General features: G+C 43.1%; 1 protein-coding gene across 1 annotated transcript in view; it reads left to right on the top strand.

Moving 5' to 3' along the window:
* Positions 1 to 23021, top strand: part of LOC140507319 (uncharacterized) — a 58182-nt gene extending 35161 nt beyond the window's left edge. Inside the window, exons 10-15 of the mRNA XM_072615433.1 lie at positions 4499 to 4583; positions 5272 to 5296; positions 5939 to 6015; positions 7061 to 7187; positions 7699 to 7794; positions 15705 to 23021. Of these exons, the coding sequence (XP_072471534.1) occupies positions 4499 to 4583; positions 5272 to 5296; positions 5939 to 6015; positions 7061 to 7187; positions 7699 to 7794; positions 15705 to 17947 (2653 nt within the window). The 3' untranslated portion in view covers positions 17948 to 23021. The remainder of the gene's footprint in view (positions 1 to 4498; positions 4584 to 5271; positions 5297 to 5938; positions 6016 to 7060; positions 7188 to 7698; positions 7795 to 15704) is intronic.
* Positions 23022 to 23647: the final 626 nt, after the last annotated feature.

The following is a 23647-nucleotide window of genomic DNA, read 5'->3' as shown; positions in this document are numbered from 1 at the left end:
CAACAAACACCATATCGACTCTTCCTTGGTCCTTTCTGAGGCCCCGCTGGCTCTCAGGTATATGACCATCTTCCAGGTGAAGGATCAGCCTATTAAGAAGGACTTTAGCAAGAATTTTGCCAGCAATGACTAAGAGAGATTCCCCTGTGATTGCTGCCCCCTTTACCTTTATAGAGATGGACAATGGAGACATCCTTGAACTCCTGGGGCATAACCTCCTCTTTCCATATAACCTGGAAAATTTCAGTTAGCTTTTGTAGGAGCAATGGTCCCCTTACCTTGTAAATCTCAGCTGGAATAGAATCAGCACCAGGTGCTTTGCCACATGAAAGGAGCCTAATGGCCCTCAAAACCTCTTCTTCAGTTGGAAGTTCAGGTAAGGAGAGATTGACTTCAGCCTGAGGTCAGTGGCCTCAACATTGATTGATGATGGTCTGTTGAGAATACTACTTCATCTGTAAAAAGGGTATAATAGCAGCTCTCTCACAGGGTTGTAGTGAAGCCCCAAGGATAGTAGAAATGTAAAGGGCATTTACAAACCTTGCTACAAAAATGTTAACTGTCATTATGTTTGTCTGTTGGCTCTTGGAATCTACTTCCTCTTTATAATGAAATAATATTTGTAAGATGCTTAGCACACTGCCTGGCACGTAGTTAGAACTTCTTCCTTTCTTATTTTCTTTTTAGTTTCCAGGACAGTTTTATTTAGAACAAAGATTAACTCACAATCCCTTGAAAGCTTTATGATTTCCTTCTGTTTATTGCTTGTAAAAATTTAAATAACCTTTCACTGACATTTTCTGTTTCTTATATCACCATAGTATCTCATGTATCCCTCACCATATCCCCTCTCAGAGAGCCACCTCTGTGATAAATAGTATTTTTTGGAGAGGAAAAAAAGGGGGTGGTTTCAGCACAACTGATGGAGGCATTGAAAAAGTCCAAAAATGTTCAGTGAATAACAATTTTGCATCTGCCACCTCCATGAAGAGCTAGGTTGGGGTGGCCTTTCATCCACTCACTCTTTATAATTTTATGTTTACTTTTGACTTTTTTGGTGTGCACTTGCCCTTTACATGCTGTAGTCACTTTGTTTTTTGTTTTCTCACTTTGCTGACTTCCCTCTGCATCGGTTCCTGTGGATCTTTCCATGCTTCTCTGTTCATTCCACACGCTTATTCTTAGAGCACAGTCATGTTCCAGTACATTCATGAAGCACACTTGGTTTAGCCATTCCCCAACTGATGGGCATCGACATTGTTTCCAATTCTTAGCTATGACAAAAACTTTTTCTATAAATATTTTGGAGTTTATGGGGACTTTTTTCTTATCGATGACTTCCTCGGGGTTTAAGCTCAGTATAGGAGTTTCTGGTTCAAAGGATGTGGACATTTTAGTCACTGTATTTGCATACCTCCAAGTTGCTTTCCTGAACAGCTATGCCATTTCACAGCTCCACCGACGATGTATTCGTGTACCTGTCTTTCCACAGCCCCTCCAACTTTGAAGGTTGCCATTTTTGTGAAACCTCTGCATCGTGTTGATTTTTGTATTTCTCATTATTAGTGACTTGGAGCATTTTTTTTTCATATGGTTGGGAATACTTTGTCTCTGTCTTTCATGAACATGCCTTGTTCATGTCCTTTGATCATTTATCTCTTGTGGAATAGCTATTAGTCACATGTATATTTATTGTTTATGTATCTTGGCTAACAAGCCCTTATCAAAGAAGTTTGATAGAAAGATTTTCTCCCATTTGCCCACTTCCCTTCTTATCTGCGCTGCGTTAGTGTTGTCTGTGCCCAAGCTTTTCAGTTTCAGGTTTCCTCTTCTGCTGGAGTCAGAGCACTACACTGATTCAGTTACTTTATCTTCCTTAGGGTACCCCTGTTCCCATGAGCTTCCTGCCCCTCGTCTTGGTCCCTGCTTCTTTGATGCCCCTTTCCCTTTAGGGTTTTGTTCTTTTTTATCTCCTATTTTAATCTGGTTATATGATGTTTCCTCCTCTTTTCCTTTCTCAGTCAAGTTAATTTCATCTCCTCCCCATTGGTTAGTCCTGTTCCTTAGTTTTCATTTCATTTTTTGTGCCCCTTTCTAAAATACCTTTCTTTCATTCTTCACTCAACACCCTCATTCTCTGATTCATGACCCCTATAATTATCTGGTCTCTCTTTTTTCTCTGTTTACTTTATGCAATTAAAGCCTCCCAAATATTCGTCCAGGCTCTCCCCTCCAGGCTCTGCCACGTGGATTTCCCTTTTCTATCATGCCTCTCACAGAGAGGACATTGCCCCATGCTAAGACCCCTTCTTTACTACATCCCTGATTTTTTGAGCTTTCCTCTCTTGATTCTTTTTTTTTTCTCCATTTACCTGGAAATCTCCCTGTGTTCATGCTGTCCCACTTCTCAGGTGTCAGCTGCCCTCAGGGATTCCAACTCCCTTCCTCTCAAGACAAACTTTTCAAGCACTAAGTTCCTTAAGTCTCTTCCACTATAAGATTCTCCTCCTCTCTTCTCCCTTAGGAACATTCATTGGTAGGACCCCCTCTCGCCTCCAAAGTGAGGCCTCCTCCTTCTCCTCTACCATTTTCAGCCTTTCTTTCCTCCTCCTTACCCATTTTCTTCCTGAGACTACAGAGATCACGTTTTCCCCATCGCCAGTCTTTGATGCGACGCTGGTGCATCACTCTTCTTTTATCTCCTGGCTTCTCTGCCCCCAATATGCACCCTCATATGTTGCAATGAAGACTCCCCAAAAAGCACTGATTCTTCTGTAGGCAGAGTGTCACCAGGTTCTGTCCATATAACCTGCTGGTGGCCTCTTCACTGGCAGCTCCACTAGACTTCCACCTTCACCCCTGTCTCCTTGTGTACATTTAGAAGGAAAGCTCTTCTTGGTCTCATGTCACTGTTAGCATTGCCATCCTCCCGTGCTTGTGTGCTTTAGAGGGTTTGAGAGGCAAACATTGTCTCCAGTCCTGGCTTCCTTTCAAAAAATGTTTCAAACTCCTCTTTGTTACTGAATGTCCATCTTTTTTCCTGTATGGTTAAGCTCCAGTTTTCAAGGTAGTTACCCCCTGGGTTGCATCCTGATCTTCAGTGCTCTTCAGCACACATTTCTTTCATTCCCTCCTTTTCATTCCTTCCCACTATCCTTTTTCTCATACAGAAATAGTACTGCATTATAGGAATGCCCTTTCCTTTTTATTTGAAAGCCTTTCTCTTGATTGCTTGAAGAACTTGTTTCTGGATTGAATTGTTGATTTTAACCATTATGTGTTCCTGGGAGTTTTCCTTTTGGGATCTCTTTCAGGAGGTGATCGGTGAACTGCACTCTGGTCCCAACCCAGTGCAAATAGACCTTTCCAGGTGATTTTCCAGATTGTTTTGGGCTGGAAATTTGCTTCAGTTCTGTTGTTTCATGACTTCTACTGCTCTAGAATGTGTTTAGAGCCATTTTTTACAGGTCTTTTGAGGGGTTGCAGGGAGAGCTGTAGCAGGTCCCTGATTGTACTCTGCCATCTTGGCTCTGCCCCCTGGAGAATTTCATTTTCTAGGTTTAGAAATTCTGGGCTGTTCTTTTTTATTATCTCCTTCATTATAGTGTTAAGGTTTTTTTTTATCCTGTTGTGTGATTCTGGGATATTTGTGATCCTTTTGTTGTCTCTCTGTAGCCTGTCTTCAAGGTGTATATATTTTGCTTGTGTGATGAGCATGTTTTCCTTAAATTTTTTGTTTGTTTGTTTCTCCTCTTCTAATTTGTCCTTTACTTCTGCATGTTTGCATTCCCAGTCTCTTGTCCTCTCGTTTCTTTGGTGAGATTTGCTGGTGCAGATCCAAGTTTTCTGTTCGGCTTATTATTTTTACTGTGCAGGACTTAAATTCTCTCATGATTCTCATTTCTCTTTTAAATGACCAATAAATTTTCATGTTGTGATTTCAGGTTCTCATTGTCCACAGGCTCCTCTGTTTCCTCAAATGTTGTATCGTTATCCTTTATTTTGCATCTCTTCCTAGATTCCTGCAGTTATTTACTAGGTTTGGAGACCGTATTTCCTGTTGATTCATGTATGTTCAAGGTCTTTGAGGTTTCTTGCAGAATTCTTTAGTAATTTCAGTCATCCCCCCCTCCTCCCCATTTTCCTTATCACTCACTTTATGACTCCTTCTCCTCTGATTGTGGATCTCTCAGCTTCCTCCCATACTGGGAGATGACTTGAATTAGATTTTGGATTCTGGATGTTTCCACCCATGGAGACAGCTGAAGTTGCATTTTCTTTGGTGCATAATTTCTCTTTTGGAGAAGTTGGAGAGATGGAGGGATTGGAGAAAACATGTAGTCCACCATTGTGTTACTCCCAGGACCCAAAAGTCTCCCTTCATTTGCAGTGGCTTTTTTCTGTCCCCTTAATTGCTGCACTCCTCTGTGTTCTCCATGGTCTGGTAGACTTCCTATGTTATTGGCCTCTTAATGGCTCTCACCTCTTCTCTTCCTAGATGGTTTCTCCCTCACGCTTGCTTTCTTCGGCTCTTTGATGGTGAGCTCAGCCACATTAACAACACAGATGCAGATATGTCCCAGGTCTGTTTGTGTAGTCTGATGGAAATGGTAGCTCTGTATACTTAGAGACCCCATGCTTGTCCACCCCGTGCTAGATGGTAATGGTAATAGTTGGCATTTATATGGCGCTTTAAAGTTTGCAAAACGCTTTACAAATAGTCTTTCATTTGATCCTTACAACTACCTTGGGAAGCAGGCGCTGTCATCCCATCCGCCTTTTACAGATGAGGAAACTTGAGGCTGAGAAAAGTTAAGGGCCTCACAGCTAGTATAAGTGTCTGAGGCTGGATTTGAACTCAGGTTTTTCTGGCTCCAAATCTGTTGCTCTACCCACTGATACCTTGCTACTTCTAAACTCATTGAATCAGGGCCCATGGCTTGTATCTGAGAAAAGGCTTGTTTTCATAAAGCCTTGTTCATAGTGAGTGCATTAAATGTTTGTTGAATGACTGAATAAAAGCTATCCTATTCCCATTGGTATGGTCTTTCACTATCTCCAGAGGGCCCTGAAATGGGAATCTGTGTCTGAGACTACTGAGCCCCTTCTGTTAACTCAGTCTTCTCTGTGTCTGTTGTCCAGCAGCCTTCAGTAGAGTCTACAAGGTCCCAGCCTGGAATACCAGAGGATCTGTGGAGATAGAGCTGAGCCTGCCAGTGAAGACAGTGAAGTAAAATGACTTTGCTCCTGAGCCCCCAGCTCTGAGGGGAGATGAGGGGAGTGGAGGGCCTTCTTGGTTAGTAGGGATCTGTCCTGGGAGGAGACCTACCTGACCTGAGAGGCCTTTCAGCAGATCTCTAGGACAGAGCCTGGAGACTGATTCGGAAGAGCTGAGTCTACATGGAAAGACCTACTTTTGGGGAAGGGGGAAGGGTGTAGAGGACCTGCTTCTAGTGCTTGAGAAAAAAAGGGAGAATTACCAGGGTCAGTCTTCCAGCTAAACTGTGTCTGAAGCTGACTCCAGGCCCTGTGCTCTCTGCACTGCATCTCCTCACTCCTTCACAGAATGGTGCCATGGTGTGAAGCGCACTGACTTTGGAGTCTGTCTTTTTGCAACCTGCCTAGGACTGTTTTCTCATGTGTACAATGAAGGGTTTGGATTGGAGGATCTTTAAGATGTCTTCCAGCTCTAAACCTGCCTTCTGTGGGTTTGTTTACAATAAATAAAGCAGTTGGTAAGCCCCTTGTACATGTGAGCTATTACTGTCCTAAAAGGAGGTGGAACGTTGTAGCATTTCTGGGCTTCTGTTGGCCGGTGGGTCTGTAGGGATCATAGTAGTCTTAGCCAGGTGGGTGGGGGGCTGGTTACCCTGGTGGAGAGTCATGCTTCCGACTTCTTGGTGACTCTGTTCTCCTCTTGTGTCCCTCTGTCCTCCAGACTGTGCTGTTTTCCAAGGAACAAACATGGAAGAAGAGGAGGGAATGATGTCTCGGTTTCTCACTGCCAAGTCCCAGGTGAGTTGGGATATCTCTTCCTTTTTCTCACCAGAAATGTCGCCACTCTTCAGAATGTGGGCCTTTCCTTCTCTCAAGTCATCTCTGATCTGGCTCTTAGAAAGGGCCATTCCTCTCCCCTGTGGCTGCGCTTGCTACAGCTCATGCTCTTTCCAAACCATAATGTCCTTCCATAGCTCCCAGTCCCTTCCATGTGATGTCTCTTTGCACGTGTATCTCTAGCAATAGCATGACACGTAGTAAGTGCTCAATATTCACTCATTCATTCTTCTTTCATTCATGAGCATATACACAGATAAGCAAATACAAGGTAGCTTAAAGAAGCTAGGTATGCATTCCTACACCCCATGACCTAGTCATAATTGTGCCAATCAGGAAAGTCTCTGCACCTGAATTGAACCTTAGGGGAAGATAAAGACTGAGGTGAGAATGGGCATCCCTGAGCCAGGAGATAGAGGGTGTAGAGGCCTGCAACTCGAGATGGAAAGCTGGTTTGGAGAACCACTTGGAGGAGTGGTTCCTTGGTAGGAACATTGGGTGATAGGACCTTTCTGGGGCTGGATGGTTGAGGGCTTTTGACATCAGAGTATGGCATTTGCATTTTATTCTTGAGATGGTAGGAAGCCACTGGAGAGGTTTGAGCAGGGTAGTGGTGGGAGCAGACCTTCCCCCAGGGAGATGATTTTGGCCACTGTTTGGAGATGGGATTGAGGAGATGGATGAGATTGTAGTCATGTGAATGAGAGGTGATGAGATTCTAAGCCAGGGCAGTGAGGATGTGAGAGGAGAGGATGAAGAGGAAGGGGAAAAGTGTGGCAGAGCTCCAAGATTGGAAACAAGGATGACTGGGCCACTGGCTCCTGGATTATAAAGGTGAGTGTGGAGTGTGAGGTACATCCCTGGAAACCAGTGGAGATGAGCATGCACTGCTGCTGGCTGTGAGCTGTGTGGGCCCCTCCTCATATGTCCTGCCAAGATTGCCTCCCTTCTAAGGCCATGTGCCAGGAGGATCCCTGGGTCAGCAGAAATGTGTTCATTGTTTCAGAAATCAATGACCTTCAAGGATGTCTCCGTGGACTTCACCCAGGGGGAGTGGGGGCAGCTGGACCCTTCTCAGAGGGACTTGTACAGGGATGTGATGCTGGAGAACTACAGAAACCTGGTCTCCTTGGGTGAGGACCTCTTTTTCCTTTGATGGGTAATCTGTCCATTGGGGTTTCTTTGTGTTCTCACTGTCCTTAAAGGCCTTAGGGTTTCTTCTGTCTTTAGCTGAATTTGACATGGCATACTGGGGTTGAGAGATGTCGTAGCTTCATTCAGGCCAAGAGATAGTGTGAATTCTGCTCCATGTACTTGTGAAAGGGTTTTGTTTTGTACAGTTAGGAATCCCCGGCCCTTGGTTTGTTGGTCTGAAGGCGGCACTGTCCATGCCATGTCATGACTCCCCATCTGCTAGCAGGGAGAATGACAGATGAAGTCCTTAGTGAACCCAAATCCACCCTATGCAGGTCATCCACCTGTTTGGGAACACCCGGGTACATGGTACAGAACAGAGTACAGAGTGCCCCTCCGGGGCCCTGGGGTTGCTTCCTGGACCTTGCTTACATGAAGAGAAAGTCCCTGGGAGGGAGTTTCTGGCAGTTCTCTGTCCCCAGCATTTTTCCGTTTCTTTCTCATGAGCAGAGCTTCAGGTTATCAAACCGGAAGTGATCTCCAGGTTGGAGCGAGGGGAAGCACCATGCATGCTGGAGAGAGAAGGCCTGATAGGCTCTTGTCCAGGTGAGTGAGGGGAACCTGTGAGCACTTGTTCAACTGCTTGGTCATAGGCTGGTCCTGGGTCTGTGTCCTGAGCATGATTTTGAAGGTGCCTTTCCCCAGGACTTTGCTGTTTCTTTCCTAAGAGCATATATCTTCTGCTGTCTTTTGCTTTTTGGTCCTCTCTGCCCTCCAACATCCCTCTGATACCAAAGGAAGTGTTGTGTCTTCTTGTTTCTAAAGCTGTTTCATAGTACAGGGGAGATAGCCCTGGGCATGGAGCCTTGAGGGCCTTGTTTTCAATCTTGGTTCTTTCATTTCATAGCTGTGTGAACTCAGGCAAGTGACTGGACTTCCCTGGACATTTCTGTTCATCTGCAAAAAGAGACAGGCTAGGTGGAGGGCTCTTAACTTGTCTGTGGCCTGGCCCTCTTGGGCACTCAGGCGGTCCAGGCAAGTCTATGGACTCTGTCTCAGAATCGTCCATAGTTGATGGGCATACCAAGGAAACCAAAGGGGAGGGAGAATAAAGACCTGAAGTTTTCCCTCTCTGTGGTCCAGGGACTTTCATTCCCTCACCCAGTGCTCTGTACTTACCCCCTCCTCCAGTCTCCTAATCCTTTCCCTCTTTAAGATTTCCTTTCCTTTTCCCTTCTTGATGCGGTTTGTTTTAAATGCACAGACATCTGATCTTAAAATTACTCAATGATAAAAGCCTTTGCTTCACTCTGCCACCTGTCTCTTCAGCTCAAATCTACCAGCATTTACTAGATACCTCCTTTGGACAAGGCACTATGCTGTGTGCGGGTCATTTAAAAACCAAGGAAATAGAATTTGTCTTTCAGAAGTTTGCATTTTGCTGGGGACCCTCAATGGGAGATCGCATTAACAGATGTTGGGCACTTGCAGGTAGTAGAGAGGATTAACCCCTCAGGGAAATCTGGCCTCTAGTTGGAGCTAGGGTATACAGTAAGTAAAGCACTGGACTTGGGGTCAGAAAGACTTGCATTTGAATGCTGCCCCAGACACTGCCTGACTGGGATCCTGGGCAAATCACTCAACCTCTTTGCCTCATTTTCCTCATCTGTAAAGTGGGGATAACAATATCACCTACCTCAGAGGACTGTTTTGAATATCAGGTGAGGTAACGTAAGGCTGAAAGAAAGAAGGAAATCAGTCAGTCCTGGGCCATCGCTAGTTGTCTTGATGAATGTCTGGACCCAGGTGGTTCTGGAGGAGAAAGTGAGGCCTTGCACGTTCCTTCCTCACTCAAATCCAGGTCAACTGCAAGTCATGTCATCGTCTCCCTGATGTCATGGTCCTCTTGGAAAGTGAAGGACAAACATGACCTGTGAGTAGAGCTGCCTGAATGGGGACTCAGCCAGTTAGCTCAGCTTGTCCTCTCCTTCTCTCTCTTCTTGTCTTAAAAGGAAGCTACCCAGTTAACTTGGGGTATGCTGGCTTGCTGGCTTTGTTTGTTTGTTGGTTTGTTTGTTTGTTTCTCTTTCTTTCCTCCTTCCTTCCTTCCTTCGTTCCTTCCTTCCAGGTATACACATGGCCTGTATAGGGGAAATTCCTTTTTGTCTGTGCTCCACTGAGCATTTATTAAGGCCTACCATGTGTTAGACAGTGGGGAAACAGACAAAAATAAAATGGACCCTGCCCTCAAGGGGCTTATGTTCTGTCAGAGTCGAGGGAACATACAGGTATATACAAATAAATACAATCTAATTTTTTGGTGGGAGGCTTGGGGTCAGGAAAGGCCTTACTTAGGTGGTGGAGCCTGGACTGAGCTTTGGAAGAAACTAGAGACAGAGGTGACAAGAGGTGGGTGTTCCTGGCATGGGACAGCCTGTACCAAGGCATGGAGATGAGAGGTGCAGTGTTGTGGGAGGGGAATGGCACATGTTGGTGGTTCTGCTTAGAAAGCAGTAGCAAGTCTGGAGAACCTAGCTCAGGTAGTGGGAGGCTGTCAGCTCTGTTTGCCTGCTCAAAGCTTTGTCTTGACACTGCATCCCCTGTTTCTTGACCTGTACAGAGAGTCCCCAGAGTCTTAGTGCAGTGTTAAGCTTTAATGGCTTGTATGGTGTGTCCCAGAAGTCCTGGTGCACAAGCATAAATAAGCTAATAGAGTTTAAGACTGCACCAAGACTTTTGGGATGTCCTCTTTGTATCTTCCTCAGTTATTATTGATGGTATTTGAATAAATGAATGAATGAAAAGCATTTATTAGGTACTTAGTTGCCAATCAGAGAAGCAAAAAACAGCCCCTGGCCTCAAGGAGCTTACTAATGGATTCTTATTCTCAAATCCTGTATATCGCACATATGCTAATGCACATAATTCTTTCATAAAGCTTTCTTGACTCTTCCAGTTCTTGTTACTTGAGCTTTCTCTGAGTGCCGAAGGTACTTACTATCTCTGACACTTACTAGTTGTGTGACTCTTGGCAAAGTCACTTATGTCTTTCTCAGTTTCCTCATAATAATAGTATCCTTCTCAGAGTAGTTTTAAGGGTCAGGTAAGATATCTGTAAAGTGCTTGGCACAGTGCTTAGCACTTGGTAGGTACTTAATACTTGTTTCCTTCTACATTCTCCCTCTTCCCACAACCATCCTGGGAGATGGTTGCCAGCACTACTACCTCCATTTTATTTTTATTTTTAATTTATTTTCAGTGTTCTACAGTCACTACCCTCTAACTTAGATTTTTTTCTCCTCCCTCCCTCCCTGAGAAAGCATAAATTTTATATAAATTCTATACATACGTTCCTATTAAATACATTTTCACCATAGTCATGTTGTATAGAAGAATTAAAATGAATGGGAGAAATCATATAACAAACCAAAACATCATGCAAAAAAAATGATTTGCTGCATTCTGTGATTGAATTCCATAGTTCTTTCTCTGGATGTGGAAGGCATTTTGCCTTAAAAGACCTTTGGGATTTTTTTGAGTCCTTGCATTGCAATGAAGTTCTAAGTCTACCAGAAAAAATTCTCACACACTGTGGTGGTTGCTGTGTACAAAGTTCTTCTCCTGGTTCCACTCTTTTTGCTCAGCATCAGATCATATAAGTCTTTCCAGGCCTTTCTGAAGTCTTCCTGTTCATCACTTCTTATAGCACAATAGTACTCCATCACATTCATATACCACAACTTGTTCAATCTTTCCCCAATTGATGGGCATCCCCTTGATTTCCAGTTTTTGACCACCACAAAGAGTGCTGCTATAAATATTTTTGCACTTGTGGGACCCTTTCCCATTTTTATGAATCTCTGAAAGGTGATGAGACTTGCCTAACACAACTATCAAATTTCTGACATAGCAGATGAATCCCAGTGCCCTGACCCTGTATCCAACATATTTTTAAAAATCTGAGACTTTATACTATGAACGCTCCTTTACACTGGTGTAGACAGCAGCCCCTTCATGCTTTAGTACTTGATGTGGCCTCCTCCATGGTGATGAATCCCTCTGATCTAGCCAGATTACTTGGCAGGTAACAGATGCTTGGGGCAGCTTGGCCCAAGCTTCTTACTCATTCTTTTTGGCGCTCCAAGCCAGGCCCGAGCTTCCACCCCTGCATTGGTCTGGCCAGTATGGCTCTGCGGGGGCAGTGCTAAGGCCAGGAACATCCTGGCACTAACGTTTTGGATGAGGTTGTCTATATGCCAGGGGAGAGAGATGTAGAACTATGGGTTATACTGGCCATAGTTATCCCGGGTCCCAATATCTTAACACTGGGAAAGGTAGAGTAAAGAAGGCTGAACAGGAGGACAGTTTATAAGAAGATGCCAAGACTGAAGGACTGAAAGACTTTAGGACTGTCATCAGTGCCCATTGCTGAAGCCTGGTGCCTGCTCCTCCCCCTCCCACTCCTCCTTCCCAAACCGTGGTGGGCAACAAGCATTTATTAAGTACCTGCTGTGTGCCAGGCAAAGACAGTCTGTGCCTTCACAGTCTAATATGGGATTCAGTGTGCAACCAACTGCGCGCAGACAAACTACAGGACAAGCAAGACAATCAGTAGAGGGAAGGGGTGCACGTTAAGGGGCATAAGGAAAAACTTGTAGAAAGTGAGATGTTAGCTGGGATCTGGAGGAAGCCAGAGAGGAAGAGAGATGGGAATGGGACATGAGTCCAGTCAGTGAAAATGCCTGTGATCAGGAAGGGGAGGGTCATGTCAGAGGAACAGCCAGGAGGCCAGAGTCACTGGACTGAAGAATACATTGGGGGAGCAGGATGGGAGAAGACTGGAAAGGTAGGAGGTGGTGAGAGAACCAGGAAAGTCCTGCAGAATGGAGTATTTGAGCTAAATTTTGGTCAAGCCAATGTCTGATTGGTTGATTAAAGGAACTTGGGGGAGCTGGGAGCTGAAGTTGAAGAGAAGGAACAGTTCTAGACAGGGAGTCAGGAGATGTATGTGAGGAACTGCGGGTAAGCCTTAGTGTGACTGGATTATAGTCCAGTTTCATATATTGAGGGGAACAGTGTAAGAAGACTAGGAAAGTAGGAAGAAGCCAGGCTAGAAATGCCAAACAAAGAATTTTATATTTGATCCTGTCCTAGGGAGCCACTGGAGTTTGTTGAAGGGAAATGGTATGGTCAGATGTACAATTTAGGAAGATCATTTTGGCAGCTGAGTGGTGAATGGAGTTAGTGGACTGGGGAGTGACTTGAGGCAGGGTAAGACCAGCTAGAAGGCCATTGTAGAAGTCCAGGTGAGAGGTAGTGAGGTCTGCATTAGGGTGGTAGCTGTGCCATTAGAGAGAAGGGATATAATGGAAAAGCTGTTATGAAGGTAGAGACAGCAAGATCCTGACAACAGATTGGGTATGGTCTGTTTTCCCTTAACTACAACCTCTGTACTTTAAGCATTGTGCTGGTGATCCTTTACACAGATCTCTGAATGAAGCATTCCACTAGAGACCTCCTGCCAACTTGACATTGAACCATTAGTAGTTGCTTTTGGATTCCAGCCCTCCAACCAGTTCTGAATTTATCTAATTGCATTATTATCTAATACAGAAGAATAATACAGAGTAGCTCTATCAGAGACCTTGCTGTAATCTGGGAAAAGAATAACGCCAGCATTCCCCTGATGGCCTGAGCTTAAATAACCCTGTGAAAAAAGGGAAATGAATTTAGTCTGACATGACCTGTTCTTGAAGTACTTCCAGTGTCCTTTTCTCAATGCTCACCAACTTTTTTTCCCAAGTCTTGGAAGTCAAATTCATTGAGGTCTCTCCCATTTCTTGCACTCTTTCAGACATCACTGACAATGTCTCAGTAATCCCATGTCTCTTAGTGTCTGAAGATGTAGCTCTGAGGCATCTCCCTCTTCCCTGTGTTGTTTTTGCCTCACTGTGGCAGGGCCAGCTCTTTGTCCAGCTCTGATCATCTGTGTTTCATGCTGCAGTTCTTAATCAGCAGTGTGTGTCTTCCTTGCCTAAAGGACGATCTGCAGCTTTCATCTTCAGACGCTGCAAGGCATGTAGCCGTGGAGTGGTCAGGTGACTTGAATTCATCTAGGACACGACAGCTGCTTTTTTACTGTCTTCTGTATCTTGGGTATCTTCTCCATATTAGCCATTTTGTGTTTTTGTTCTGTCCTTTCCATCCAAAGGTTATTGATTCTCCTTGACCAAGAAAACAGAAGCCAATAATAAGCTCTGTCTTATTATTTAAGCAGCTCTGTCTTCGTTCATTCTGTTAGTGACCCATCTGCTCTGAACTGGGTCCTGTTCCTTTTCTGGTCCTTTTCTTTTCCACAGTATAGTTTGAGAAAACACTAAGTTCCCTGTGTATACACACTCTGTTCTGACAGATCCTGTTTTTTCTCATCGGGAATTCCTTCTTTTTGTCTTTAGAGTTTTATTCTCATGAGCTTGTGTATCAGGAAGCACCCTAGTGCACCCAGGATGATCTGCTAGCACAGGTTCTTGGATCTGCTTTTCTTTAAGGAAAGCAACTTTAAAGGAGTCAAGAATCTTCTTTAATTACATTCACTAGTTCAGGGGAAAAGTCAGTACCTTGAACCTCAGAGAAAATACAAACAGAAAATAACAAAGACCAACAGACAGGGCTCTGACTGCCTGAATCAAAGCAGTACTGCTATACACTTTACGTACCCCACTGGATTGAGATAGCCTTAATGTCTGAGCAATCGGGGGATCTGAACATAAGGCCACTCAGAGTCTCGACCAGGAAAGCAAACGGTCCTTCTCATAAGTGAACCCCCACAGTAAAATACCAACTCAGTATATATACTTGTCTCATAGCCAAAAGGCGTCACAACTCTTGGGACTTAGTGCCTAATCAACTTAGTACCAAAAGGTGTGGAAGCCTTCTTACAAACAAGCCTTCCCCTAAACAAACTCCTCCTTAGGCAAGTCGCTCCCCTAATGAGGCCTGTTAATGGGTAGAAAAGATCTTCTTATCTCATTAATATTATAGATTCCTACCCTTCTTTGAGTTCCCCTGAAGAATTTTAGTCCATGGGATCCTTCCTAGCCTTCCTTTGACCTCTTTGAAATTTATTCCCTCCAAATCTAGGGTGCTTGCTTTTCTTTCTGCCTCTCACAAAAGCCAGGAAGAAGTTGTCCTTTCCCCCCAATGCTCATCGTTTCCGCTGTAGTAACCAGGTTCTCCTACTTGGTGAGAATCTGATCCTGAATAAGTTTGCCTTGTTCGCTCCTCCGCCTTTCAGAGAACGAAGTCATCATTGGGTCATAGCAGGAAATCATCTGCTCTGCTTTTGGCATCTGCAGATGTCTGGATATTTGAAATTCCCCTTCAGTAATACATCCTGCCTCTGGACTGTAGAGCCATAGACTTAGAGCCAGAAGGGTCTTAGAGACCATCTAGTCTATCCTTTCATTTTACAGATAAAGAAACGGAAGCCCAGAGAGGTTAATCGACTTATTCAGGGTTACCCAGGTGTAAGAGTTTCAGCCTAGGCTCTCTGAGTCCAAATCCAGACGCTTTCCAATAATGCTACCACCTTTTATTCTAAGTCACACTTCCCACATGCCTGAAGACTTGCCAACATTATAGAGCTGAGTAAGGCAAGTGCCTTTGCTAAAGACTTTCCTGCCTAATTATATGCCTAGGGTTTCTCTCCAATATTCCTCTGCTGAAGGTACACATTGTGGTTGAAGGTTTTCCACATTCATCATATTAACAGTTTTCATCACTCTTTCAGTCATTCCACTCTCTAGTCCACCTACTGCAAAGCTGCCAGGAATGTCTTAAGTATGGTGTAGGTTTGACCTTGTCTTTGCCTTATTCAGAAAACTTCATTGACTTCCTGTTGTCTTAAGGATTTAGATAAAATACAAATTCTTCAGCCTTGCTTTTAATGCTTTCTAATGGTTGACTTCATCTAAGCCCTCCACCTTTATTTTATGTTATTCATTTTCATACAATCTGTATTTTACTCAGACTGAACTAAAAACTGTTCTTCAAACTTGGAGTTCTGCCCCCCCACCTCCATTCCTTTGCCTAGGCCATCCCCCATGCTTGGAATGCACTCTTCTGCTCTCTTCCCCTCTCACATTCCTTTTCTTCCTTTAGGGGTCAGCCCAAGAAGAGCCTTCTCCATAAACCTTGCTTGATCTCTCCAGGAGTTAGTGTTGCTAATCTCCTCAAATGACCTTGTATTTATCTTTTTTTCTCTCCCATCATAGCATGTATGCTCTTGACGGTATGAACTGTTTCTCTTTTTTGTCTTTATATCCTTAGTTCCTAGCACAGTATGTTGTCTGTGGGTGTGTTTTTAATGACTAATTGCCCTAGGAAAAATGTCCTCCATGAAAGAGGGTTTACTCTTCAGTTTCGTTTGTCTCAATATAGTAGGGGCATGGGACATTTATCTTTTTATCTGTCTTATCTTGTCTATCTATCTGTTTAAATATCTCAATTTTTTTCAGATAATGATGTGGGTCCTGGGTCTATGGAGATAGATTCAAAGGATGGCATTCCTATAGAAGAATCATTGCAAGAAAGCTTCCCGATGAACATTCCCTTGGACTTGAAGTTGGAACAGGTCTGGGAATATGATGCTATGTTTGAGAAGCAACTCAGCAACCATGAGAGGGATTTAAGGCAAGTAACAGTCACTGACAATAACACTTCCAGTGAAGTGAATGATCGCGAATGTAATAAATTTGGGAGAAGTTTCAGTATGATGTTAATCACTGATGCGCAAGAAAACGTTGCCATTAAAAAATCTCTGCATAAATACGACACACGTGGAAGTAACTTCAAACAATATTCAGAGCTAGTAAGGCGCAGTAGAATTGCCTTCGGGAAGAAATCCTGTAAGTATAATGAATGTAGCAGAGCTTTCAATTATCACTCAGACCTTATTCGATATTATAGACTACCTGGTGGAAAGAAATCTTACGATTTTGATGAGTTAGGGCAAAGCATCCCACAAAGGAGGCACCTTATTCCACATGCTAGAATTCCTTCTGGAGAGAAACCCTTTAAATGTAGTGAATGTGGAATTGCATTCAGACAAAGTATGCACCTTATTCAACATCAGAGAATCCATACTGGAGAGAGACCTTATAAATGTAGTGATTGTGGACAAGCCTTCAGACAAAAAATGCACCTGATCCGACACAAGACACTTCATAGTGGGGAAAAACCTTATCAGTGTAATCATTGTATTAAATGCTTTAGTGATAGCTGGTCACTTGCTCTACATCAGAGAATTCACACTGGAGAGAAGCCCTATAATTGTAGTGAATGTGGAAAAGCTTTTAGACAAAAAATTCACCTTACTCGACATAAGACACTTCATATCGGGGAGAAACCCTTTAAATGTAACCAGTGTGGGAAGTGCTTCAGTGATAGCTCGCCGCTTCTGCTACATCAGAGAATTCACACTGCAGAGAAACCTTATAAATGTGGTGAATGTGGAAAAGCTTTCAGACAGAGTATGTATCTTATTCGACATCAGAGAACTCACACAGGGGAGAAACCCTTTATTTGTGGGGATTGTGGAAAATCTTTCAATGACAGCTCAGCTCTTACTTTACATCAGAGAATTCATACTGGAGAGAAACCCTATGAATGCAAGGAATGTGGGCAAGCCTTCAGTCACAGTGGAAGCCTTACTCAGCATCAGAGAATTCATACTGGAGAAAAGCCTTATCCATGCAATGAATGTGGTAAAGCTTTCAGGCAATATTCAGCCCTTGCTCACCATGAGCGAACTCACACTGGAGAGAAACCATATATTTGTACAGAATGTGGAAAGGCTTTTAGTCACAGTGGAACCCTTACTCAGCATCAGAGAATTCATACTGGAGAGAAACCCTATGAATGCAGTGATTGTGGTCAAGCCTTCACTTATCAGGCAAGTCTTACTAAGCATCAAAGAAGTCATACAGGAGAGAGACCTTATAAATGTAGTGAATGTGGGAAATCCTTCAACCAGAATATTTATCTTACTCAGCATCAGAGAATTCATACTGGAGAGAAACCCTATAAATGTGGTGATTGTGGAAAATCGTTTAGTCACAGGGGAAGCCTTACTGCACATCAGAAAATTCACACAGGAGAGAAATCTTGTAAATGTCCTGTTTGTGGGAAAGCTTTCCGCCACATGAACCAGGTTACTCAGCATCTCAGAATTCATACTGGAGAAAAACCCTATACATGTATGGAATGTGGAAAATCTTTTAGTCATAGTGGAAGCCTTACAACACATCTGAGAATTCATACTGGAGAGAAACCCTATAAATGTGGTGAATGTGGAAAAGCCTTCAACCAGAACATTTACCTTACTCAGCATCAGAGAATCCATACTGGTGAGAAACCCTATACGTGTAATAAATGTGGTAAGAACTTCAGGCAATACTCAGCCCTTAGTCACCATGAGAGAACTCATACTGGAGAGAAACCTTATATGTGTATGGAATGTGGGAAAGCTTTCAGTCAGAAGGGAACTCTTACCAATCATCAGAAAATTCATACTGGAGAGAAACCTTTTATATGTAACGAATGTGGAAAAGCCTTCAATCAGAATATTTACCTTACAAAGCATCAGAGAATTCATACCAGAGAGAAACCATATAAATGTAATGAATGTGGTAAAGCCTTCAAGCAGGTCTCAGCCTTAAAGCACCATAAGAGAATCCATAATAGAGGAAAAACCCTGTGATTGCAGTTAATGTGAGTAAGCTTTCATTTGACAGGGATGCCTTGGTCAACAACATCAAAGAAATAATGCCAGAGGGTAAACGTAGCCAATATACCAAAATTCACTGTGTGGATCATTGGGCCAGTTTCTTTTGAACCTCATTTAGGAGGCCCTACACTGTGTCAGAGCTTGCTGTCATTAGCACACTCTACAAACAGGAGCATCTAGAGGACTTCAGCATCTCTTGGGAATTCCTCTTGCACTTGGACTCTGAGATAGACATGGTCAGCAAGCATTTATTAAGTGCCTACTATGTGTCAGGCTCTGTGAGCAAAGCAGAATGGAGACAGCACCAAGTAAATGTAGGATGCGCAAATTTGGAGTATCCACTCCAAAAATTTATATGGACTATCTGTGCCCAACCTGTGGTAGAGCATTCTGAGCTCATGTTGGTCTGATCAGCCACAGTTGGACTCACTGAAACTTTCCTTTATCATGGTGATGTCATTTTGTTTCTCTTTGAGAACAAAGGACAACAGTGTATCAGGCACTGTGCTAGGTCTTTGAGATACAGAGACAAAAATGAAACAACCCCTGTTCTCATGGAGCTTACATTCTGTTGGGGGAGACAAGGGTATATAGACACATGTATTGTCCGTGGTACGGTATACAGATACAAAAGACAATTTTGGGGGTGGAAGCAGTAGAAGCTGAGGGCAGGGGATAGGAGGTTAAGAAGTCCCTCCTATAGAAAGCAGCATCTCAGCTGCAATTTAAAGAAAACCAGGGATTCCAAGAGACTGAGGTGGCCAACACCTCTAGCAACTCCTCATTTGGCAGTTGTCGAATGAGTTCCTTTTTGTTGTGACTCCCAAGGATCCTCGTATGGTTTGGATTCATGCATGGGAGAGCCCTTGATAGCAAACGGGAAGCACAGGGAGATCCTAATATTCTCTGCACCTTTCAGTCAGTTGTGTGATTGTAAAGATGTAGTCTGCTGTAGAATAGGAGTTTCTCAAACCTGCTTATTCCTTTCTCCACTTTGATCCAGAATGTGTGTCTAGATTATTCTCATAAAGATTTTGAAGAGCTGGAAATGTAGGCATGTAGGTTGGTAGTTATCCTTAGTCTGACTCCTATCTCAGCAACAGAATTTCATGCTGAAGGAGAAAATGGTATTATTCCTGTGAATGTGGAAAAACCTTTAGTCAGCTCAGAAGTTTTTATCAGGGTAAGAAACCCATAAATATAACTTGAAATGTAGTGTTTGTGGAATGGCCTTTCACCACATGAATCAGATTACTCAACGTCTTGAAAATCCATCCTGGAGAGAAACCCTATACATTTGTATCAGACAGGAAAAGTTGTTAGTCCCAGTGGAAGCCTTATTCCACACCAGAGAATCTGTTCTGGAGAGAAACCCTATGTTTCTCAGAATGAATATGAGAAGGCTTTCATTTATGGTTTGTTCTTCAGCTCATATTCCTCAGTGTAAATGTATCAGATCTGTTGTTTTCAAAACTGTCCCGTTATCACTTTGCTACATGGGATAGAGAAATAGAAAATTTCTCCATTTGCTTTTCTCTGGTAATACACTCTCTACTTGCCATCAAAAGGGTGTATGTTCATACAAGGTCTGTCAGGAAGTACACAAATATTTAGTTAAAATAATGTCTTCAAGCAGAAAAGGGAACCCATTCTTCAAAACTAAAACGTTCCTTTCCAAAACATTCAGTTAGATAACATTTTAGTGAGAAGAAATAAGTGAAACATGTTGGTGAGCGGGTAACTTATGGTAACAGAGGGGTTAAAGGAAATTTAGCAAGTAGAAGATGCCAAGAGCCAGGAAATGGTTTGGAAGTGGAGAGTGGGTTAGTGGTTTCTTGTCTGGCTAGCCCGCATCTAAAGATAGGCCTTTATAGAAGTGAAAAATTATAGCTTGAGTTTGTCTTTAGGATCATCTGGTCTCAGTGTTTGGAAGCCGTTTAGCTTAAGACAGGTGCCAAAAAGAAACTTCTGGCCGGACTGGAAGGAGATGCAAAACAAAATTATTTTCTTTGCTTGTTTTTGTATGTTCATTTGTTTCTACCAATGTTTTGTATGTTTGTTTTTGTTGATGATTATTGGACTTAATAAAAAAGAATTTAGATGAGTTCTTGATTTGAAGACTCCCACCAGAGTCCCTAGACATCAGTTCGTGGGGGAAGTATACCCCTGGAGGCCAAGGGAATGCCACAGAAGGTAATCACAAAAGGCTTGTTGAGGAATGGATACTCAGGTTTAGGAAGGTTGCTATTATTATGACAGGAGTTTATGCCACAAAACTTGGACTAGGCACATGCAGACAGGGATAGGAACAGGGCCTGTGATTTCTGTTAGTATTGGGAACTCCCTCTACCAAAGCAGCTCAGCACACAGACTTTAACTTAGGGAGTTAAGAGATGCACTGAGAGGTAAAGAAACTTAAACCTCAGGCTTGCTGAGGCTGGACAGCCCTGTGTACTCTGCCTGTCTTTTTCAATAATATACTGAATATAATATAATGAAAAAATAATAACAAGATACAAGACATCCTGGACCATTGTATTTAGCATTTGAGAAAGGGAAATTCCTGCATTGTACAGAGGAGGGATGTCTTTGATGATGGTCATGTGCTGTTTGATGCTTTTAAGATGACCACAGTCACTGCAGTTGTATCATGCACAGGTGGCACGCATCACATTTTCAGACAATGCATAGCTTTGAAGGGTACGTCAGGATCCTAAAAAGATCTAGACAAGCTGGTGCTGGGAGCCAAAGATTTGTAGTAGGGATAATTGTTGTCCCAAACTTTAACTTGAAAAATCACCTCCACAAATTAAAGGGACAGCATGGTCAGGTAGGAGTTTATTGGTAAAAAACATCCAGGGCTTCACTAGCCTTCTAGTTTGAGTCAGCAATTTGATGTAGTACACAGTAGTGGAAGATGCAAAATTTCACTGGAAAGCAAGTTAGAGTGCAGATAGAGCTCTCCTTGGAACTGACCATTATTGTGTGACCAAGGGCTGATCACTGAACTCATTTTCCTAATTGATCAAAGTCCTTCCTCTCCGTGGCTTCTAGGTGTAAAAATGTACTTTGTAGCTAGCACTGATGTGGCACATTAAGGTTTACAGAGTGCCTTGTGCATGTTATCTCATGTGGTCCTCTCTGACCCCATGAGTGAGCTGGGTGCTAGCCTTCTGCTTGTTTTACCACGAGAAGGAAGCCTAGAAAGGTGATTCGTCCAGCATCACATGGCCAAGTGAGTGTCTTGGGCAGGATTTGAATTCAAGTCTTCCTGACTTTAAGGGCATTATTTCACTGCAGCACCTAGCTGCCTCTGCCCTTGTGAGCCTTCAAGCACTACTGATATGGGAATTACTGTAATCAAGATTTTATTCTGCTCATCTAAAAACAGGCAAAATCAGATGGCTATTCTGTATATGTACTTACCTTTGATACTAGAGATTGTCTAGGACAGCAGAGAAATGGATGAATTTTTTTGAGTATTGCCAGAGATTTCAGAAGGTGGGATAGTTTGTACGAATAGTATATGGAAGCCCACAGTATCCTTATGGGAAGACTGTTCATAGAGGGGGTAGTTATGAAGGCAACTGTAAAAAGGGAGTTCAACTAATTGATTTCTTTCTGTCTCTGTATCCATGATCCTATAATAAACTTCCCAAGAGTCAGGCAATCTCATTGGTTCCCAAATAAGAGCTATCCATGAACTCTTTTTAAAAAAATTAATTTTTTTCATTAACAAAAATTATTCACTCCCTTCCTTCCCCACTGCCCCATCGAAGAAGAAAGAAAAAAATAAGCCTGGTATCAAATATGTATAGTAAAGTAAAAGAAATTCCCACATTGGCCAAGTCCAAAAACGTCTTGATCTGCAGCTTAAGACATCACTTTGTTCAGTAGTGGAGACGGTGTTTTATCCGGGGTCCTTTAGTATCACGGTCATTGCACTGAGTCCTTCAGAGCTGTTTGCCTTGCCTCCCCTACCTCTAACCTCCCTGGGACCTTCCTGGCTTCTCAGAGCAGCCATTCCATCCAGCTCCAGGTGCTCGGGGAGGACCTGCAACTACACAGGGATTGCCATTCTAAGTCCATAGTACTGTAGATACTCCCTCAAGCCAACTATAACTTGACCCACTTCTCCCCTACTCCCACCCCCTTTTCAATTAGTGCTGTTTCCTGACTGTCTGGGATAACACCACTCCTAGGCTGAACCTCTGTGGACCCTACCTGAACTTATTCCTTAATGATAAAAGTGCCCTGACCCTGTCATTAGGGCAGCTAGGTGGCATAGTAGGTAGAATGCTAAGCCTCGAGTCAGGAAGATTCAGCTTTCCAAGATCAAATCTGACCTCATACACTAGCTGTGTGACCCTGGACAAGTCACTTAACTCTGTTTGCCTCAGTTACCTAATTTTACAGATGAAGAAAGAAATGGCAAACCACTCTAGTACCTTTGCTAAGAAAACCCCAAATGGAGTCACGAAGAGTTGAGCATGACTGAAACAATTGAACAACCAAAAAACCCCTGTCATTCTCTTCCTATCCCAGCGATTCTCAGCTCCCAGCCACCATTGTTCAAATCCCATTCTTAGTCCTCCATTGATAGCTCCCATATTAGAATTCCCTTCAACCAAACCCTATCAACATCCCACTCTAAAGCTACCCACTTTTTCTGCTGTGCTCTGGAATTCTTGTTTCTGGGTAACATTTGTTTTCATCTGAAATCTTTTCCTTTCTCCCTCCATTTTCACGTACTCAGTGAGACCTGTCTCCTTCAGACACAGCTTCCCTGGCCACCCTTTCCAGCCATTCTCCCAAGTCAGTGCTCAGACAGCTTGCTCTCCATTGCTGCTTCAGGCCTTGTGGATGGAACTAGGAGGCTCAGTGACTACAGCACCAGGTCTGGAGATGGGAAGATGGGTTCAAATCAAGCCTCAGACACTGGTGGTAAAATTGGGATAATAATACCTACCTTGTAGGGTTGTCAGGATCAAATGGGTTAATATTTGTAAAATGCTTTGCAAACAATAAAACACTGTGTAAAAGCTAACTGTCAGTACTCTTTAGTTTGTCATGATACTGCCCTCTCAGCTAGATCTTCATCCAGGCCCTGCCAGCTAACTGTAGGGGTCTCCCCAAGCCTTCTGCTGTACCATTTCACTTACTGGTTTCCTTAGTTCCCAGGTATTCACTTCTCTTGCAGTTGATTTTCATATCATTTGTCCAGTTCTAACTTTTTCTAACCTTCAGTTTCACATTTCCAATTGCCTGTCAGACTTTTCTAACTGGATGTCCTGTTCTTGTCCATATTCTTTTTTGGAGAAGCTAGGTGGCACAGTAGATAAAGTGTTGGCCTTGGAGTCAGAAAGACTCATCTTCCTGAGTTCAAATCTGGCCTCAGACACTAGCTGTGTGACTCTGTGCAAATTACTTAATCTTCTTTGCCTTAGTTTACTCATCTGTAAAATGAACTGGAGGAGGAAATGGCAAGCTACTCTAGTATCTGCCAAGAAAACTGCAAATGGGATCATAAGAGTTGGACATGACTAAAAATGACTGAACAACCACCTCATTCCTAACCTTCAGTCTCACATTTCCAATAAGCGATTATACTTTTCTAACTGAATGTCCTGTAGATATGTCCAGAACTGAATATATTGTGTTTTCCAGGCTATC

This window comes from Notamacropus eugenii, chromosome 5, assembly GCF_028372415.1.
Source record: "Notamacropus eugenii isolate mMacEug1 chromosome 5, mMacEug1.pri_v2, whole genome shotgun sequence".
Classification (NCBI taxonomy): domain Eukaryota; kingdom Metazoa; phylum Chordata; class Mammalia; order Diprotodontia; family Macropodidae; genus Notamacropus; species Notamacropus eugenii.
Note: the sequence above shows the minus strand (reverse complement) of the source record. Positions and strands in the feature narration are given on the sequence as shown.